We start from the raw sequence: 20,058 nt of genomic DNA, 5'->3' as shown, positions 1-20,058 counted from the left end.
AGCAGTCAAAGCAGACCATGTGATATCTGCAATAGACGTACGTTTTGGTAAAGGTACATTTAGGCTATAGGTGCCCTCTTCAGGTATTGAAAACTGCAAGGTTTATCTGAAAAGTCATGTCTTAAATGAACGCGTGGGTTGACAGATTTAGGCTGAATATGTGATTAGGGCAAGTGACTGCACATGGGTAGCTGCAAAGGCAAGATGTCAGTACTAGATTCCCGTGTAAACTTTACGTTTCTTTTAAAAAAAGTTTTTTGAAGTGTTAAAGAAATAAAATATTGTTCCAAAGACTGACTTTTTTCTAAAAATGTTAGATTTCTCACTGATGACAGGAGTAAGAATCGTGAAATTAAAGGGCTCCAGGCAGGCAGTGCGTTTGGCAGAGCAACTCGCTCTTCAATGAAGCCATAGAGGGCACTCGGGTGGGGGAGAGGGAGTTGAGGGGAGCCCCCCCGCGTGCACTGGCATTCGGGTGTGGGGGGGGTTATAGGGAGCCCCCCCTGCTCTGGCACTCGGCTGATAGTCGGGTGGGGGAGGGGCAGCCTGAGCCAGGAGCAGCTGCAGCCGACGCCATTTTACGCTTCCGGCCCCGACTTCCGCCCCCCCCCGCGCTCCGTCCGGGGTGGGAGGGGTAGAGGGCCGGCCCCGGAGGGAGGGGCGAGGGCGGCGGGACTCGGCTGCCTCCGTCCCCTGCCTGGTCGGAAATAGCCGAGCTGAGCCCGAGCGCCCTGCCCCCCTCCTCCTTCCCCCACAGCAAAATGGCGGCGTGTGGAGTCCCTGGGAGCCAGTGAGTGACTCGGCTTCTCCTCCCCGCCGCCGCCGCCGCCGCCGCCACAGGCTCATTTGCATTGATCAGCCGCCCCCTCCCCCCGCCCGGATCCCAGGCCGGCCCCTCTCCCCCCGCCCGGCCCCCCATCAATCATCAATCAGCACCGAGTGGATCAATCAATGGTCGGGAGGAGGCGGCGGCGGCGGCTGCTGCTGTTAATGAACAATGTGTGAGAGCTGCGCCGAGCTGCTGGAGGTGTTAAATGAGAGTAAGTGCGGCCGCCCCCTCGCCCGGCCGGGACCCCCCGCCGGGGTATAACGGCCTTCCCGCCCGGCTGGGCCTCCTGGAGAGCGGGGGTGGGCTGAGGAGACCCCTCCGTACGGGGTAGGGACCATCCGTCCGGCTGGGCCCCGGGCGGGGTCACAACTCTCCCCGCCTGGGCCCCTCAGTGCAGCGAGGTCGCGCCTCCTTGTAACGCTGCTGGGCCTCCCCCAAGGGCCCCTCCCGGGGCCGCCGAGTCCGCTCCTTCCATCGCGGCCTGGGAAGCCGCAGCGAGGCCTAGCGCTGCCGGGCGAAGAGCTGCGAGCTGCTCCCGTGGCTGAGGAGCTGGAGGCCAGGCCTGGGCAGGGTCCCTGTGAGCAGGCAAGGCGGCTCTGGTTGGGCGGATGATCCGCCCCCCCACCCTTAGAGTGAGGTCCTCGGCTGGGCAACAGTCTTGTGTCGCTATTTGCAGACGGGGCTGGCTGCGGGGGACCCGGCCCTGACACGCGTCTGTCCCTGCTTTGAAACGGTTTCTTGGGCCGGCGAGCTCCCTGGTGTTTCAGATCTTGAGACTTGGCTCTTGCCTCCTTCCAAAGTTTCCGCATCACAAGTGGGAGTTACCTTGGGGGCCCCCCCGCACGCTTGTAGCCCTGGGGGTAGGCCCTTCACCCCACCCCAGCCCAATCCGGTACAAAGCATCTTTCACCTCCTGTGCAGCAGGCCTTGGGCATCTGTTGGAACCGGTTCCAGCTAAGCTGTCGGGGGCAGGCCCAGTATCTCTTCCGTGTTTTGTAATGTTGTGTACGTAGGCAGTGCTTAATAAATAAAGCAACTTCATCAAATACCTTTGGTATGGAGATGCTGGGTCGTTTAATAAACGTATCTGTCTAAATCTGTGACTAGAAGCAAGTTTGAAAAGGTTTACATTTAATAAACGCCATTTAGATATTAATGTATACACAGTTTAGAGGCAGATCTTATTGTTATGGAGTGAAATGTAGAGCATTTTACAAGTACTGCCTTAGGACTCATTCCCTTTTTAACTCCTGGGAAGCCTGATCACAGGGGTTGTTCAGTTTTAAAATACATAGATACATATCTCTCTCTGTTTACATGTGTTTTAGTGCCCCCTTTTTTCTTGCTGTAAACACTTGCAACTTAGCTAATATCAACATCACTATTTTTGAGAAATATTTTAGTCATAAACCCAAGTGACAGTAGGCCTAACGGCCTGGAGACATGAGTAAATCAGATTACAAGTTAACCTCAGGCAACTGTTGATTGTTAAAATCACTTTACTAGCTGGTTTGGTCAAGTTTGTAATTTTAACATCATGTTTTGAGCAGTGCATGTTTTGCATTGTTTACTTATGTTAATCATTATTATCCTGAGACACAAGGAGGGTGAGGTAATGTCTTTTATTAGACCAACTTCAGCTCTGTTTAAGCTTGAAAGCTTCTCTTACCAACAGAAGTTGGTCCAATAAAAGATATTACCTCACCTACCTTGTGTGTCTTTCTAATATCTGGAACCAACAGGGCTACAACAATTCTGCATACATATGCTATCCTATCATCCCTCCCCCAGTACAATATTTAGGGTGGAGAGTAGGGCAAAATTTGATAAAATGTAGATTGTGTGTTTGATCTGCCAGTTTATTTCAAACAGCTGATCTGTAACAGATTGACTGTAGGACTAGTTCAGTTATCAGTGGTGTATTAGTCTGATAACTTTATTGGAAGAGAGAATTCATTTGGTAGTGGCCTGATGGCTTCAATGCATAAGTTTAATAAAGATTGGTCTGTTGAATGTTGATTAACATTGAATGTTAATATTTTAGGCTGGAATAAAACATACATTTCAATGTGTGAAGCCTAATGTTACTTGATTTCTATAATTAATCTAGTTTGGAAACCATTTTTTAATTGGGGTTCAGATAATTTGATCATTAATTAAAGATAAGTGTTTGATGTATGCCTTTGCTTTTTAAGAGTGGCTTATCTGTAAATAGGGTAGTAGGTTCTGTATATATTAATGATGTGATTTTGCTATTCTTAAATTTGAAAAGGGAAGATGACTTTGGTAGTTAATTTCCTGGGGAAAATTATGCTTCACTGTTGTCTTACATTTAACCTCTATAAACTCTGTTCAAACAACATAAAAAGCCTGTCTTAAACACACAGAAACAATGTCAGTTGTAATAAGGCTGAATATAATTTTTTGTGTTTAGACGTTAAAATACTGGTGGTGCTATATATAAGCTACCTGGAAAACCTAAATGTAATAGAGTGAATTAAAGAGGGAGTCTTAGCTTTATTATTAATATCTTTATTTGTATAGCTTTACTTTAGAGCCCTTGCATTATTTACATGAATTTTTAATTTATATGCACCAAAAAAATCATTGCACTCCTCATTTTGAAAAATCATCATAAGAATAATAGCCAAAATGTGTGAGCCAGAGACTCCTAGCAATTTTCTTTCCTGTCTGCTGAGCATTTGGGGTTGCCTCTTAACTGTACTAAAACTACTGAATTAGTATCTTGACAGAGATCCAAGAATGTAAACTGAAGTTCAACGGCATCATCTTGCTTCACTGTTAGAGGGCAGTTATTATACATCATAACCTCCACGCAAAAATACTTCTGCCTTTTGTCTTTATTTACTTAAAAATTCATGATGTAATTATCTGGAATTGTTTGTATTACAGGAGATTCAACAGAGAAGCAGACTGCTGAGCCTCGATGCTCTGTTGAGAGCACATAGGAATTCCCTTTTTTGTTCATAGAGCCGTGCCTGCTTAGGGAAGGACAGAAAGATGAATTTTACCAATTTAGGGTCTGATAGTGCAAATACTTATGCACAAGCTTATCTTTAAGCACATTAGTAGTCCTGTTTGACTTCAGTGTGATAAAGCATGTGCATAAGTGTTTGCAGAATTGGAGCCCCAGTCCAGCAATGACCTCTATATTGGTACAGGGATCTGTCTGCACAGAGAGCGCTCACTGCAGGATTTCAGGTCCTTAGGCTTGATTCTGTAACCTATAGCATTTGTCAATGGGTCTACACATGAGTAAATACTACTCAATTTGAGTAAATGTAGCAATATGGGGCCCATAATATAAAAAAAATTGTAGTTTTTCATGAACGGTACTGATCAGCGTAATTCTTTTTTAAAATACAAAGCGTAAGTGCTACATTTAAGCATGTCAAACTTAGCTGTGTAATACCCTGTTTTGCTAGGCATTGTACAAACATTTTGAAATAAATGGTCCCTGCTTCAAAGAGCTTATGAGCCTAGAAACATGTGCATACTTGGTATACATTTACAGCATGTGATGTGATAACACTTACAGCTGCTATGTTGTAGACTGTGACTGTGTACCAACTCTCTGGAGAAAACAGAAAATGTTGTACGTGCATACTCCTAAGGATTCATGTGGGTACCAAACTAAAAATGGTAATATTCCAAGAGTTAAGAATGGAATATATTTATAAGTCATGCATCTTTAAGAAAACAAAACAAACTTATGAGTTGGGCATACAGAGTGTAGTGACTTTTTATAAACTCCAATGGCTGTCTTTCTTATTCGGCGAACATTACAAAGGCCTGGTCTTGGTTACTCTTGTCACTGGTCAGGGCTTGCTGCACCTTTGACTTCTTCTCACATCTGAGTGCACTCCTTCAGGTAACTGGCGTGTTGTCTTCATCTGGCCTCCTTCCCTGCAGTTGCTGCTTCTCTCTCTCTCTCCCCTGTTCTTTAGGGGTTATCTTTTGATTAGTTCCAAAATTATTTGTTTCCCCATTGTCTCTTGAACCTGCTTAAACCAATTTATGTGGCCAATCAGGGGGTCAGGGATAGACTTCACAGCAGTTGCTATTAACTAATTGTCTCCCTTCCTGCATAGATAGTAACCCCTCCCCCGTCTTGTAATCATATTGCAAACAGCACAATAACTAGCAAACAGATGGGCATATCATAAAATATTTACAGGCAGCTTCATGTCCTTCAGAATTTTCAGATGGTCTGCAAAATTTGTTACAAAATAAATTGATGCATTTTTAAATTAGAAACCTATCAAACACTTGAAACCAACTTCAGGGGTTTTGCTAGTTTTTATAACTTAGGTACTGAAGACAGCTGGTTTGGCCTTCTATCAAATACTCTTGAAGGGATATAATACATATTTAGTAATGCATGAGGACTAGACCTTCCTGGAGGATGAGGCGATCCTAGTTACATTCTGTATGCAGTGAAACCTCCTTTTAGTGAACCTTTAACATAGTAAAACTGTACTTACAATTAAGTAGAACAAAAATCCCAAATTTTTCCAGCACACTTAATGTTTAATTTTCTGTTATGGGAAAAAAATATCACTAAGGCTATGTCTACACTGGCAATTGAGCGACAAAATTTGTCATTCAGAGGTGCTAAACCCGCCCTGCCCCACGGGAAAGACAAAAGTTTTGCTGCGGCAAGTGTCAGTGTGAACAGCGTGTTGTCAGCAAGAGCACTCTTCTGTCAACAACGCGAACACTGTTCATTGTGGGTGGAGGAAATTTGTTGCTAAAAGTGCCGACAAACAGCGGCTATGCTGCCTGACTTTTAGTGACACGGCTGTGTTGCTAAAAGCTGTGTAGTGTGGACAAAGCCTAAAAAGGATTTCATGGTACTTAGTTGGTTTCTCTGGGTTGTATATCACTAACACCTAACTATTTTAATTTCAACCTCTTTCCTCGCATTTAGTGTGGTAAATACTGTTCCAGTGACCTGTTTGTGGATATTGAACACATTTCCTTTCAAACCAATAATATGAAAAAATTAAAATACTGAAAATACAGAGTACTTGTTTTGCAACTGTTGTAGGCAGAATCCTGCTACACCTCTCCTAGTCATTCAGTGGTTATCATTAAATTTGGAAGTTAATGATCTTACTTGTCTAGAGCCAGCCTTTGTAGTTTTGGAGAGGCCTGTAAAACATTTTGCTGTATCTATTGTGGCCAAATTAAATTGTTTCCTGTCCACCATTATCACGTCTCTATGTGCAGAACCTTCCAGAAGATTGTGGGGTGGATTTGTTGGGATAACTGACTCACTTTTATATAAAAAGTGTGTTAGTGCAACTGTGGGAGAAGTGGAGCCCTGCTGCTTTTCTTTAAAAACTAGCAATCAATTTACATAGCCGTGAAAACATAAGGTAGGTATTCGTTGTAAGGGGACAGGCTAGCAATTTTTAAAAAATGAAAATAGGTTCTTTACATTAATAGGTTTCAGAGCGGTAGCCGTGTTAGTCTGTATCAGCAAAAAGAAGAAGGATGAAGTGGGTTTTAGCCCACGAAAGCATATGCGCTAATAAATTTGTTAGTCTCTAAGGTGCCACAAGTTGTCCTTGTTCTTTTTACATTAATAGATCCCTCTCCAGGGGTTGCTTGTGACTGTGAGCTTTGTAGAGCCTGGCTCTGAGTAGGTGAGAATAATCAGGAAAGAAGAAGAAACATAAAAGTAAAATGGCAAGAGAGACCCCCTCCCCCTTAATAAAACTGACATAATAAATGAAAACAATAACTTTAAAAAGCAAAAACTAAGGTGAGAGTAAAAGATAATGTCTAAACTTTCACGTTAATGTTTGTAATTGTAAAGCACTTTGAAGATGAAAAGCACTCTATAATTGGTAAGAATTCTAGCTTAAAGAGGTTTCCAAAATTAGAAAGCTGCCTTAGTTTTTTGTAAAAAGAAAAGGAGGACTTGTGGCACCTTAGAGACTAACAAATTTATTTGAGACAAGCTTTCGTGAGCGTTCACTGAATGCATCCGATGAAGTGAGCTGTAGCTCACGAAAGCTTATGCTCAAATAAATTTGTTAGTCTCTGAGGTGCCACAAGTCCTCCTTTTTGCAGATACAGACTAACACGGCTGCTACTCTGAAACCTGTCATTAATTTTTTGTGCATGCAACTTTCAGAGTTTGCCATTATTTGGTCTTATCTAAAATAACACTGTTTTTTCTTTTGTCCTGAAATTTGTCTGATTTATACTACTGAAGATAGTTCTTTCCCATTACGCAAACCAGTCTATTATTAATGCTGAAGATTAGTTATGTAAATCCAATTCTGCTCAGTTTTATCGTGTTATGAACCAAATACAAGCAGTTACTACAACCTTTCTCTTGTATATAATGAGTATTATGATGTAATCTTGGGATACATTTCTTATAGTAGAAAATGGTATTGGGGAAATCACATTATAGCAGTGACTCTCAAACTTCTTCATGTTGTGGATCTTTTTAAGATAGAAGTATTTTGATGGGCCACCTTTTTTCCATATACCTGATCATGATTCTGCACAGTCTCTACAGTAACAGCCCTTCTTGGTTATATGAGTAAATTATTCAAATAGAATTAAGGAGACAAGATAAAATAGCTTTAATATTATTATGGATGTCCCTTTGTCACTTCTGCTAGTGTTGAACTTGAGACCAAATAATTTCCTGTATAGGAAAGTTCCCACTCAAGAAGTTTTCTTCCAACTTTTTGTGGGGTGTTTGATTTTCACTCTGTTTAACAAGAAGTGGGTTTGGTGTCTTTAAACTTGTGGATGTTCCAAGCAGATCCTGAGACATGTGCCAGGTGTGTTGTACTTCCATAAAAGTTCCTGACCGTGCAGCTCATTACAACATTGATTCCTGTAAGACAGTGGTGGGCAACGTATGGCCTGTCAGGGTAATCTGCTGGCTGGCCACCAGACAGTTTGTTTACATTTGCATGGCCTCCTGCAGCTTCCAGTGGCCGTGGTTCACCGTTCCCCGCAATGGGAGCTGCGGGAAGCAGTGGCCAGTTTGTTGTAAACAAACTGTCTGGCAGCCCGCCAGCGGATTACCCTGACAGGCTGCCCGCGGACCGCAGGTTGCCCACCACTGCTGTAAGAGTTCTGCTGCTTCAGCATCTCCCTGATGTTATGAGTGGTTGTCTGTCTGATTTAGAGTAGGATGGGCAGGGTGGATTGATTTAATGCAAAGCGATTTAAATCAGCAAGTAGGCAACCTTAAATTAATTGCTTTTAATTGTATTTTGCACTGGTACCTTTTAGTTATTTTCCTAAAGAGCGATTTATACATATTAGCTGATAGCCATTAAAACTTATTATTTACAACTACATTTAGCCTTCATGCAAATTTTGGTACTACTTTTTACTAACCAGGAGGCTACACTATATATAAATTTGTTTAAGCATCTACTTAGCTTAACTTACTTTATTCAGATTCTTAATTTTTCCATCTTTTATTATGGTAGAAGATGGTGAACGATGCAGCTCTTATTTACTAAGCAATGCTTAATTTTTTACTTGAGATTTGTGTCAACCTCCTTGGATGAAAATTCGTATCAGCCATTTTGCATTTAAAACTAACAAAAGTAGTAGTATCTGTAGTTGATGAATTAAACTGATTGTTTCTAGTCACCAAGCCCTTCAAAATTTTAGAAGTAGTAGAACTCATCTTCTCAGATCCAGTTTTCATTCATAGATTGGAAGAGGAAAACGAGCTCTTTTGCTTTTTCATCTCCCATTTGGGTTCTTTACTTTGAACTAAAGGAGGACTTGTGGCACCTTAGAGACTTAGAAATTTATTTGAGCATAAGCTTTCGTGAGCTACAGCTAAGTGAGCTGTAGCTCACAAAAGCTTATGCTCAAATAAATACAAGTCTCTAAGGTGGCACAAGTACTCCTTTTCTTTTTGCAGTTACAGCCTAACACGGCTGCTACTCTGAAACCTAGTTTGAACTAGTCGTTGAATTGAACTAGCTGAATAAACTGAAAAGAAAATGGTCTCTCCGCACCTGCAGAGGAGGCTATTGCTGTAAAAAACTGGTTTAGAACTCCAACTCTGGTTCCAGGTGCCTAGCCAGGAATTTCCACCAGTTCAGTGGCCTGATTTTCTTTAAAATTTGGTAGCAAACATATACTGCTTAATATTTTTTTGTATTTAATGATTATAGTAAGTTATGCCTTAATATAGGTTGTCACTTTCAAATTTAATTTTAAATGTTTAGTTTTAAAATTTTAACCTGTAGAACATAATTCTAATTCTTAAGAACATAAGAATGGTCATGCTGGGTCACACCAATGGGCTGTCTAGCTCAGTATTCTGTCTCTGACGGTGCCAGTGCCAGATACTTTAGAGTCAATGAACAGAACAGGGCAGGCATCGAGTGATCCAATCCCTATCGTCCAGTCCCAGCTTCTGGCAGTCAGAGGTTTAAGGACACCTTGGACCATGGGGTTGCGTCCTTGACCATCTTGGCTAATAGCTATTGATGGACCTATCCTCCAGGAACTTACCTAATTCTTTTTTGAATCCAGTTTTACTTTTAGTCTTCACAGCATCCCCGGGCATCAAATTCTACAGGTTGACTGCATTGCGTGAAGAAATACTTCCTTTTTGTTTTTTTAAACCTGCTGCCCATTAATTTCATTCGGTGACCCCTAGTTTTTGTATTATGTGAAGGGGTAATCAACACTTCTTTAGTTATGTTCTCCACAATATTTACGATTTTATAGACCTCTATCACAGTGGTTCTCAATCTTTCCAGACTATTGTACCCCTTTCAGGTGTCTGATTGCTCTTGCATGCTCCAAGTTTCACTTCACTTTAAAACGACTTCCTTACAAACTAGACATAAAAATCCGAAAGTGTCACAGTACACTAAAAATTGTTTATTTGCTCATTTTTACCCTATAACCCTATAATAATAAATGGATTGGAATTTAAATATTTTACTTACATTTCTGGATATAGCATATAGAGCAGTATATACAAGTCAATGTATGAAATTTTAGTTTGTACTGACTTGGCTAGTGTTTTTTGTGTAGTCTGTTGTAAAACTTAAGCAAATGTTTAGATGAGTTGATATACCCCCTGGACGACCTGTGTACTCCCAGGGGTACACGTACCCCTGGTTGAGAACCACTGCTCTATCACATGCCCCTTAATTGAATCTTCTCTAAGTGGAACATCTTTAAGGCTACGTTTAGTCACGGAGGTAATGGAATTTGCCTGGTACAGTAGAACCTCAGAGTTACAAATACCTTGGGAATGGAGGTTGTTCATAACTCTGAAATGTTCGTAACTCTGAACAAAACATTATAGTTCTTCCAAAAATGTATAACTGAACATTGACTTAAGATAGCTTTGAAACTTTACTATGCAGAAGAAAAGTGCTGCTTTTAACCATCTTAATTTAAATGAAATAACCACAGAAACAGGTTTCAGAGTACTTGTGGTACCTTAGAGACTAAGGTGCCACAAGTACTCCTTTTCTTTTTGTGGAGACAGACTAACACGGCTGCTACTCTAAAAGGTTTCAGAGTGGTAGCCATGTTAGTCTGTATCAGCAAAAATAGCGAGGAGCCCACAGAAACAGTTTCCTTACCGTGTCAGATCTTTTGTTTTTAAACTTTCCCTTTATTTTTTAGTAATTTATGTTTAATACATTACTGTGCTGTATTTGCTTTCTTTTTGTCTCTGCTGCTACCTGTTTGTGTACTTTTGGTTCTAAATGGGGTGTGTGGTTGACCGGTCAGTTTGTAACTCTGGTGTTCATAGCTCTGAGGTTCTACTGTACTGAAGTTAGTCTTACCTAACAATACTATAAATGCTGGTATCCCCTCTGGAGCCTTTTTAAAAAATTGGCGTTATTTTAGCTGTCCTCCAGTCATCTGGTACCAGAGGCTGATTTAGGCAGTAGGCTGCGTATCACAGTTAGGAGTTCTTCAATTTAATATTTGAGTTCCTTCAGAACTCTTGGGTGAATATCATCTGGTCTTGGTGACTTATTTAATTTAAATTTAAAATGTTTTAAATTAATTGTATCAAGTTTTATCCACCCTGGGGATGGGCAGCTTTTAAAAGACAATCATTGGGTCAGGACTTTTGCATGTGAATGGGTAAAGTGGTAATGCCTTGGAGAGCAGCCATTTCTTGATCCTAATCCTGCCTCTGACCCTGGATTCTTGCCTCCAGATTTTTGAAGTACCAGTTATATGGTGGTTATATGGAGGAATTTCTGTAGTCTCAGGGAGACTATGCCATATGGACATTGCCATTTTTGTATGTTTAGGGGTTTTGTCCTGCTCATTTTGCTCCCCTGTGCGTGTCTCAGTGGATGGAGCATGTGGCCCTTTATTATTAGGATTAGTTCTTACCCTGTGGCCTTCATCCCTCACTGCTTTAATTTCTCCAGGTCACTTAGCAATTTGGCTGTGTCTCCCTGTGTGTTTTCAACTAACAGTGACAGAAGCATCTCTTTAGGCTGCCTGGAAGTGTTCTGTGTTACGTGGTGCACAGACCACAAGTTGGCATTGTGGGGAGGGGAGAAGTATCTGCCTCTATGAATCTCCTTTCTTGTTTTTTTAAGTCGCTACCCCTTTCTTTCCTATATTTTCTACCCTGTATATGTAGTTCCCGCTTTCTCTTTTTTATTTTTCCCTGATCTGTGGCCTACCTTGTTCATTGTTCTCCTCTTGTCTGTCTTCTCTTTCAGAGTTTTCTTTTATTTTTCTATGCGTATGTTTTTCCTTTGCCTCGCTTTCTCTCCTAATTTCTGTGCTCTCCCCATTCTTCATTCTATCCCCCGGCTTCCTGTTTTATTCCTGGCTATGTTCTACTTAAAATAATTCCACCTAGAACTGCCCTCTTTCATGGTAGCTGCCATTTCCAGTTGTTCTTAGTAGGACAGAGGACACAGACTACTTGCTTAACTCTCCCTGAAAACATTGTGAGGCTGTGGCCGTTTTGAAAGAAGGCATTTTACCTGAGGGCAGCTATGACCTCAGTCCAGCTGAGAATCATTGGAGGTGGCACCAGTTTTGAAATTTTTCTGGAGGAGGAGATTTTTATATACCAGCCTCTGCTGATATCTAAACTTTCAGTTTCAAAAACTAATGGCAGAAAAATAAACAAAACTGAATCCTATATATGTATTTTGAAAGGCTACCTGTTGCACCAGATCTCCTCAGCAGACGGTAGGAGGGGAAACAAGGTGTATATGTGGAAGGGTGAGTGGAACAGGAAGGGGGGGGAACTGGTGTGTTGCATGTGTGCAAGGGAGTGTGAGATACAAGGAGGAGGGAGAAGTTGGATGGTATGTGCTGTGAAATGTAGGGAGGTGCAAGAGTTGGGGGATTTTTGGAGGACAGGCGCTAAGGAGAAACTGGGATCTGCAGTGCAGCTGGTTTGCACTGTGGCAATGCAAAGTAGTTGTAAATGCCAGCGATCTGGCAAGTATGTTCTGCTGCTTTGTGCTGCTCCAGAGTGACATAAAACAGCTATACAGTATACTGGTGAATATTGCCATAAAAGTTAATATAAAAAAATTAATACTTCATATAATCAGATCATTACATTGTATGGTAATATTTTCATTGGGCTTCTTGTTTGCTATTCGCGTATGACGTTTTTAATACAAAAAAAGTTGTTAAGATAGAGTTAAGAGTTGAGAATACATATCAGAAATTTAGGGTAAAATATCTTACAGGGATGTAGCAGTTATCTCTATCCCAAGTATTATATATGCATGAAACGCAGAGTTAGGATTTAATTTAAAGGAAATTCAAACATGTATTTCCGATGAAGTGGGCTCTAGCCCACAAAAGCTTATTCCCAAATAAATTTGCTAGTCTCTAAGGTGTCACAAGGACTCCTCGTTGTTTTTGCTGTTACAGACTAACACGGCTACCACTCTGAAACCTGTCAAACATGTTATGTCACTGAAATATATAGTTAAGGCACCCAAACAACCCCAATGCTACCATATGTGGAAATGGCAGAGGTGCTTAATGACTTCTTTGTTTCGGTTTTCACCAAGAAGGTTGGTGGCGATTGGACGTCTAACATAGTGAATGCTAGTGAAAATGAGGTAGGATCAGAGTCTAAAATAGGGAAAGAACAGTCAAAAATTACTTAGACAAGTTAGATGTCTTCAAATCACCTGAACCTGATGAAATGCATCCTAGAATACTCAAGGAGCTGACTGAGGAGATATCTGAGCCATTAGCAATTATCTTTGAAAAGTCATGGAAGATGGGAGACATTTTAGAATACTGGAAAAGGGCAAATATAGTGCCCATCTATAAAAAGAGAAATAAGGACAACTTGGACAACAGACCATTCAGCTTAACTTCTGTACCCGGAAAGATAATGGAGCAAATAAATAAACAATCAATTTGCAAACACCTAGAAGATAATAAGGTGATAAATAACAGTCAGCATGGATTTGTCAAGAACAAATCGTGTCAAACCAACCTGATAGCTTTCTTTGACAGGGTAACAAGCCTTGTGGATGCGGAGAAGCAGATGATGTGGTATATCTTGACTTTAGTAAGGCTTTTGATATGGTCTCGCATGACCTTCTCATAAACAAACTAGGGAAGTACAACTTAGATGGAGCTACTATAAGGTGGGTGCATAACTGGTTGGAAACTCGTTCCCAGAAAGTAGTTATCAGTGGTTCACAATCATGCTGGAAGGGCATAACGAGTGGGGTCCTCCAGGGATCGGTTCTGGGTCCAGTTCTGTTCAATATCTTCATCAATGATTTAGATAATGGCATAGAGACTACACTTACAAAGTTTGCGGATTATACCAAGCTGGGAGGGGTTGCAAGTGCTTGGGAGGATAGGATTAAAATTCAAAATGATCTGGACAAACTGGAGAAATAGTCTGAAGTAAATAGGATGAAAGTCAATAAGGACAAATGCAAAGCACTCCATTTAGGAAGGAACAATCAGTTGCACACATACAAAATGGGAAATGACTGCCTAGGAGTACTGCAGAAAGGGATCTGGGCGTCATAGTGGATCACAAGCTAAATATGAGTTAACAGTGTAATGCTGTTGCAAAAAAAGCAAACATCATTCTAGGATGTATTAGCAGGAGAATTGTAAGGAAGACATGAGAAGTAATTCTTCCGCTCTACTCCGCGCTGATTAGGCCTCAACTGGAGTATTGTGTCCAGTTCTGGGTGCCACATTTCAGGAAAGATGTGAACAAATTGGAGAAAGTCCAGAGAAGAGTAACAAAAATGATTAAAGGTCTAGAAAACATGACGTATGAGGGAAGATTGAAAAAATTGGGTTTATTAGTCTGGAGAAGAGAAGACTGAGGGGATGTGATAATAGTTTTCAAGTACATAAAAGGATGTTACAAGGAGGAGGGAGAAAAATTGTTCTTAACCTCTGAGGATAGGACAAGAAGCAGTGGGCTTAAATTTCAGCAAGGGCAGTTTAGGTTGGACATTAGGAAAAACCTCCTGTCAAAGTGGTTAAGCACTGGAATAAATTGCCTAGGGAGGTTGTGGAATCTCCATCATTGGGGATTTTTAAGAGCAGGTTGGACAAACAACTGTCAGGGATGGTCTAGATAATACTTAGTCCTGCCTTGAGTGCAGGGGACTGGACAGGATGACCTCTCAAGGTCCCTTCCAGTTCTGTGATTCTTTTTAGTGACGTGTTGGGGGTTGAGGGCTGGTAATGTATGTCTTTAAAAATCAGCTTAATCTCATTTGGGACCACAAATACTGAAATGCGTTAATCATATGGCTGTTGCATTGTGTCACTACAGGGAAGAATTATAGTTGTTCGGGTATATTCACTGTACATTTCCATACTTCAGCATGTGTCGATAACATTTGAGTTTGAAATAGAGAATATATTTTCACTATAGTTTATATATATTTGACAGTACTTTGTGTATAATCTGTTTCCCATGTCATTTGCATGGATCGTTCACACAGCAACATGGAAGAGTGAGACTTTTTTAAGTAGATAGGAAAATCTGAGTGTAAAATCACAAAAGTTTGCAGGAGGATTTGGGGGCACGTATAATACCTGAAACTACTTACACTGACAACATGAAGTTGACAGTGTCCTTTTAGAATTCAATACTTCTGCTCCTGTGAGGGCTGAGATAGCTGCCAATGCCCAAGTCTTAAACATTTAAGAATTCCTCTAACAAAAAACGGGAAGAGAACCTTAATACGTCTCATATTTTTAATAGGAAGGGAAAAAAGCAGAGTTTAGTTTTCAACTTTTCAGGCCTTTCTTATATACCAGAGAAGGATCTTTGCCAACACAGTGCCTACATTTGTGTTTGTTTACCATCAATAACAAAAGAGAGAAAACAAATTAAAATAAATAGTTTTCAATTTGTGTATACGTACAAAACATGTGCTGCCTGAAGGCCTGTCCAGTTCACTGCTTGAACAAGACTATAATTCTGTATGCACAACACAATTATATGTATGCTCTGAGGCCGATGTTATTGCCTTTATGCTTTTTAACATAGCTCACAATTTTCAGTTCTCTCTATTCAGTCTGTATATAAAAAGGAAGACACAATTTTTTTTTACAGTTTTCTATCTTGTAGGTAGGTAGGTTCTGTCCCTGCATAAATATTAATCTATCGGTGTAGCTTAATCACTAGCTTCCATATATTCAAAATTGCTGTTATCACAATTTAACATCTTTAAAATTGTAATGTCTCTTTAATATCTACATTTGTGTTTTGTTTATTTGACTATTTTGTGATTGTTTACGTTCTTCTAGGTTTATAATAATTTTTTTAAATGAATGTTTTTAACTACAATTTGATTTTGCACTTGTGTAGTGAGTAGAGTGACCAGGTCTCCAGTTTTTGTCCGGAACACCTCGTCGAAAAGGGACCCTAGCGGCACCGCCAGTTGGCCGTTAAAAGTCTACCTGTCCTGGGGCACCGTGCTGTGCTCTGGAAGTGGACAGCAGGTCCAGCTCCTAGTGGGGGAAGCCACGGGGCTCCGCATGCTGCCCCTGCCTCAAGCACCAGCTTTGTTCCCAGCCACTGGGAACTGGGGGGGCTTGCGGGTGAGAGCAGTGCGTGCCGTGGAGTCTCCTGCTCCCTCCCCTCTGCCTAGGAGCCAGACCTGCTGGCTGCTTCCGGGGTGCAGCAGGGAGCCAGGACAGGTAGCACCGCGGTGCTGCAGACTGGGAGCTGCCCAAGGTACGCCCATGCTCCAACCCTCCAGCCCTGAGCCCCCCCAAACCCGGAGCCCTCTCCTGCAGCCCAAACCCCTCATCCCTGGCCCCACCCCAAATCCCCCACCCCCAGCACAGAGCCTATACCCCCTTCTGCATCCCAACCTCCTGCCCCAGCCCTGAGTCCCCCCAAGCCCGGAGCCCCCTTCTGTACTCGAAACCCCTCATCCCCGGGCCCAGCCCAGAGCCCTCACTCCCTCCTGCACCTCAACCCTCTGCCCCAGCGCAGAGCCCCCTCCCACACCCTGAAACCCACATCCCCAGCCCCACCCCAGAGCCCTCACCTCCTCCTGCACCCCTGCCTCAACCCGCAGCCCTCTCCTGCACTCCGAATCCCTTGGCCCCAGCCTGGAGCTCCCTCCTGCACCCCAGAGCCAGCAGCCCCAGCCCAGAGCCCTCACCCCTCCCACACACCAACCCCCTGCCTCAGCCTGCAGCCCCCTCCCGCATTCTGAATCCCTTGGCCCCACCCCCCATCCTGGAGCCCCCTCCTGCACCCCAAACACCTCATCCCGCACCCCCAGTGGGAACCCGCACCCCCTCCTACACCCAAACTCCCTGCCCCAGCCTGGAGCCGCCTCCCGCACCCTGAACCCCTAATTTCTGGCCCCACTCCAGAGCCTGCACCCCCATTTAGAGCCCTCACCCCCCCCGCACTCCTGCTCCAGCCCAGTGAAAGTGAGGGGAGGGTAGAGTGAGCCACTGAGGGAGTGAGACTCTAGTGAATGGGGGCGGGGCCTCAGGGAAGAGGGGGCTCAGAGAAGGGGCGGGGCTAGGGTGTTCAGTTTTGTGCCAATAGAAAGTTGGCAACCGTAGCGGTGAGTGACCTTTAGATATAAGATACCCTGCATGATGGTTGTCCTTGAGGTCTAATTACAGTCTGTTCTCTTAGCCCTGAAATTCTTGCTAAAAATGTATTTATAATCTGAGCTTCATTTGTTTACACTTGGAATTATATAGTCTCCTCTTCTAGTTGATTTAAATTTCTCATCTTTTGCAGTCTCTTAGTACCCTGCAGGTTTTTAAATGTCCTTTTCTTGACATGGAAACTCATAGTGATTTTTTTAGTACTATAGTGTATATCAGCTATTCATGTTATTATAGAGAGGTCTGATTGTGGTGCCATAGTTAAGATTGTATTTAATTTTTCACATATAACAGGGTAAAAATGGTGTCTTAAATGTAAAAGGCATTTCCTTTGAGTCTTATGTTTGTTCGGGCCCCTCTAGCTAACAATGGCATATTATTAACCTATTAAACTTTTTAGAAGGTTGAAACACATTTGAATATTCTGGGAATAGGCACACTTGAAGAAAGTAAACTGATATCAAGCAGTTATTAACAATAATTGTTTAAAGAAAAGGAGTACCTGTGGCACCTTAGAGACTAACCAATTTATCTGAGCATAAGCTTTCGTGAGCTACAGCTCACTTCATCAGATGCATAAAGATGAAGTGAGCTGTAGCTCACGAAAGCTTATGCTCAAATAAATTGGTTAGTCTCTAAGGTGACACAAGTACTCCTTTTCTTTAAACAATTATTGTTAATAACTGCTTGATATCAGTTTACTTTCTTCAAGTGTGCCTATTCCCAGAATATTCAAATGTGTTTCAACCTTCTAAAAAGTTTAATAGGTTAATAATATGCCATTGTTAGCTAGAGGGGCCCGAACAAACATAAGACTCAAAGGAAATGCCTTTTACATTTAAGACACCATTTTTACCCTGTTATATGTGAAAAATTAAATACAATCTTAACTATGGCACCACAATCAGACCTCTCTATAATAACATGAATAGCTGATATACACTATAGTACTAAAAAAATCACTATATCAGCTATTCATGTTATTATAGAGAGGTCTGATTGTGGTGCCATAGTTAGGATTGTATTTAATTTTTCACATATAACAGGGTAAAAATGGTGTCTTAAATGTAAAAGGCATTTCCTTTGAGTCTTATGTTTGTTCGGGCCCCTCTAGCTAACAATGGCATATTATTAACCTATTAAACTTTTTAGAAGGTTGAAACACATTTGAATATTCTGGGAATAGGCACACTTGAAGAAAGTAAACTGATATCAAGCAGTTATTAACAATAATTGTTTAAAGAAAAGGAGTACTTGTGTCACCTTAGAGACTAACCAATTTATTTGAGCATAAGCTTTCGTGAGCTACAGCTCACTTCATCTTTATGCATCTGATGAAGTGAGCTGTAGCTCACGAAAGCTTATGCTCAGATAAATTGGTTAGTCTCTAAGGTGCCACAGGTACTCCTTTTCTTTTTGCGAATACAGACTAACACGGCTGCTACTCTGAAACCAATAATTGTTTAACTTGCTTTTAACTTTGGGGCCCATTCAGCAACTCAAGTTATTCTTAAGTAGTGTCACAGTGACGACAGAGGTGGCTTAACCAGTCATCATCTTTCCTCTCTATTTAATTTACATGTTACAGTTCTGTTTGAAATGAGTTGATGGTGTGAGGGAGCACTGTACAGCTTAGAGTTCTCATTCATCTGTCCATTATGGAAACAGAACACTGCATTGCCTCCCAGGCTTTGGGTCTGAAACACCAGTCCTCACTCTCCTCTTTGTCACAACTTTGTATCAATGGGATCCTTGTATAGGCTGCAAAGTTCAGATGCTGCTGTACTTGTCTGCTGATAGTCTTTAGCCCCACACATGTAGGTGGTAGTGTCAGGCCTGTCATGGGCGGGAGTGGGGAAGTGCCATCTCCACAGTACCCTCCCTGCCTGTGTTCAGCATTTTGTTTACTTGTGTTTCACATTATGCTACTCCTGGGGCATCTTACAAGAAGGCTATAGGCATGTCAGCATATCAGGGCTGTCAACTATGTCTTCAAGGAGTTGAAACAACCGTGGGATAGCTAGACAGGCATGCTGAAGAATTTCAAAAGCCATAATTTATATTCACCTGTTTGAAACCTGGGATGCAGATCCTGGGCTAAGATTAATAGACCGTTGACTGGAACTGCCAGAGTGACTGTCATAATGCAGAAATTGGCTTAGCCCAGTCTTGATAGTGTGACTGTGAGGCAGCAATACAGACAGTGGGGGTGAAGTGCACAATTAGAAGATTGGAAGGTGGACTACAACACCTTGCTACCCTGGATGATGCAGCAGTTAGATGGCTGAACAGTCTAGATACTGACTTGTGATGCATATGAAAGAAGAAATATGCTCCCATTGCTCCCTCTGTGTGCTGGCTGAGCTATAAATAGCTCAAGACAGCTATTTGTGTCTCAGCACTCCCACACCAATGCTTCAAGCCCCTACCTGGCCCTCTGCAGCCTCCAATCCTGACACCTCCCCCTTCCTTCCCTCAGCAGCATGCAGCACCTTCCCCAGTAACCTTTAGCACCTGCCCTTTTCACTCCCTGATCTCCCAGCAACACCTCCTCCAGGAATCCCCCTGTTCCACGTCCAGCTCTCCCTGTGTGGCCTCCCACAGTTTCTTTCTCTCCCAAATGGTCCCAGACTAGGAATGAAAGGGCACCTCTCTGTCCTGGTTCCCTAATTAACACCTTCACCCTTCTTTCAGAGCTCCTCTATCGTCACTCTCTCCTTCCCCCACTCAATTTGCCTTCAGTACGCTCAGTTCCTTCCTGTCTCTCTCTCTCTCCTTTCCCCATTCATTGTCTGTTCCCATTCTCAACCTTCCGAGGCAACAGCACTTTCAAAAAAATCTTATGGAATGAAAATAAAAATGAAAAATCATACACAAAAACCCTACATTGTCACTGTATACTAAAAGACCACACATTGTATCCTTAAGTACTTTTTTGGGGGGGTAATTTGGAGAAAGAGGTGCTGGAAGTTAGGTATTCTCATGAATTTCTAGCACTATCCTCTGAAGCAGCTGTTACTGGCCATCACTAGAAACTGGATTCTGGACTTGATGGACTCATGGTCTGAGCTGGGATGGCAGTTCCTATGTTTAGTTTG

The 20,058-nt window shown here is 42.2% G+C and overlaps 1 protein-coding gene across 6 annotated transcripts in view; it reads left to right on the top strand.

Annotated features, from left to right (window-relative positions):
• The first annotated feature begins 708 nt into the window (after positions 1-708).
• The window catches only part of USP34 (ubiquitin specific peptidase 34), a 270,160-nt gene continuing 250,810 nt past the window's right edge, over positions 709-20,058 (top strand). For 4 of the 6 annotated variants that reach the window (XM_037895995.2, XM_043543902.1, XM_037895994.2 and 1 more), the window contains exon 1: positions 746-1,040. In XM_037895995.2, the coding sequence (XP_037751923.1) occupies positions 998-1,040 (43 nt within the window). In that variant the 5' untranslated portion in view covers positions 746-997. Of the gene's footprint in view, positions 1,041-20,058 lie in introns of all 6 variants that reach the window. The other 2 variants (XM_037895996.2, XM_043543901.1) reach the window with 2 other exon arrangements.

This window comes from Chelonia mydas, chromosome 3, assembly GCF_015237465.2.
Source record: "Chelonia mydas isolate rCheMyd1 chromosome 3, rCheMyd1.pri.v2, whole genome shotgun sequence".
Classification (NCBI taxonomy): Eukaryota; Metazoa; Chordata; order Testudines; family Cheloniidae; genus Chelonia; species Chelonia mydas.
The sequence above is the reverse complement of the archived record's forward strand: the minus strand, read 5'-3'. Positions and strand labels throughout refer to the sequence as shown.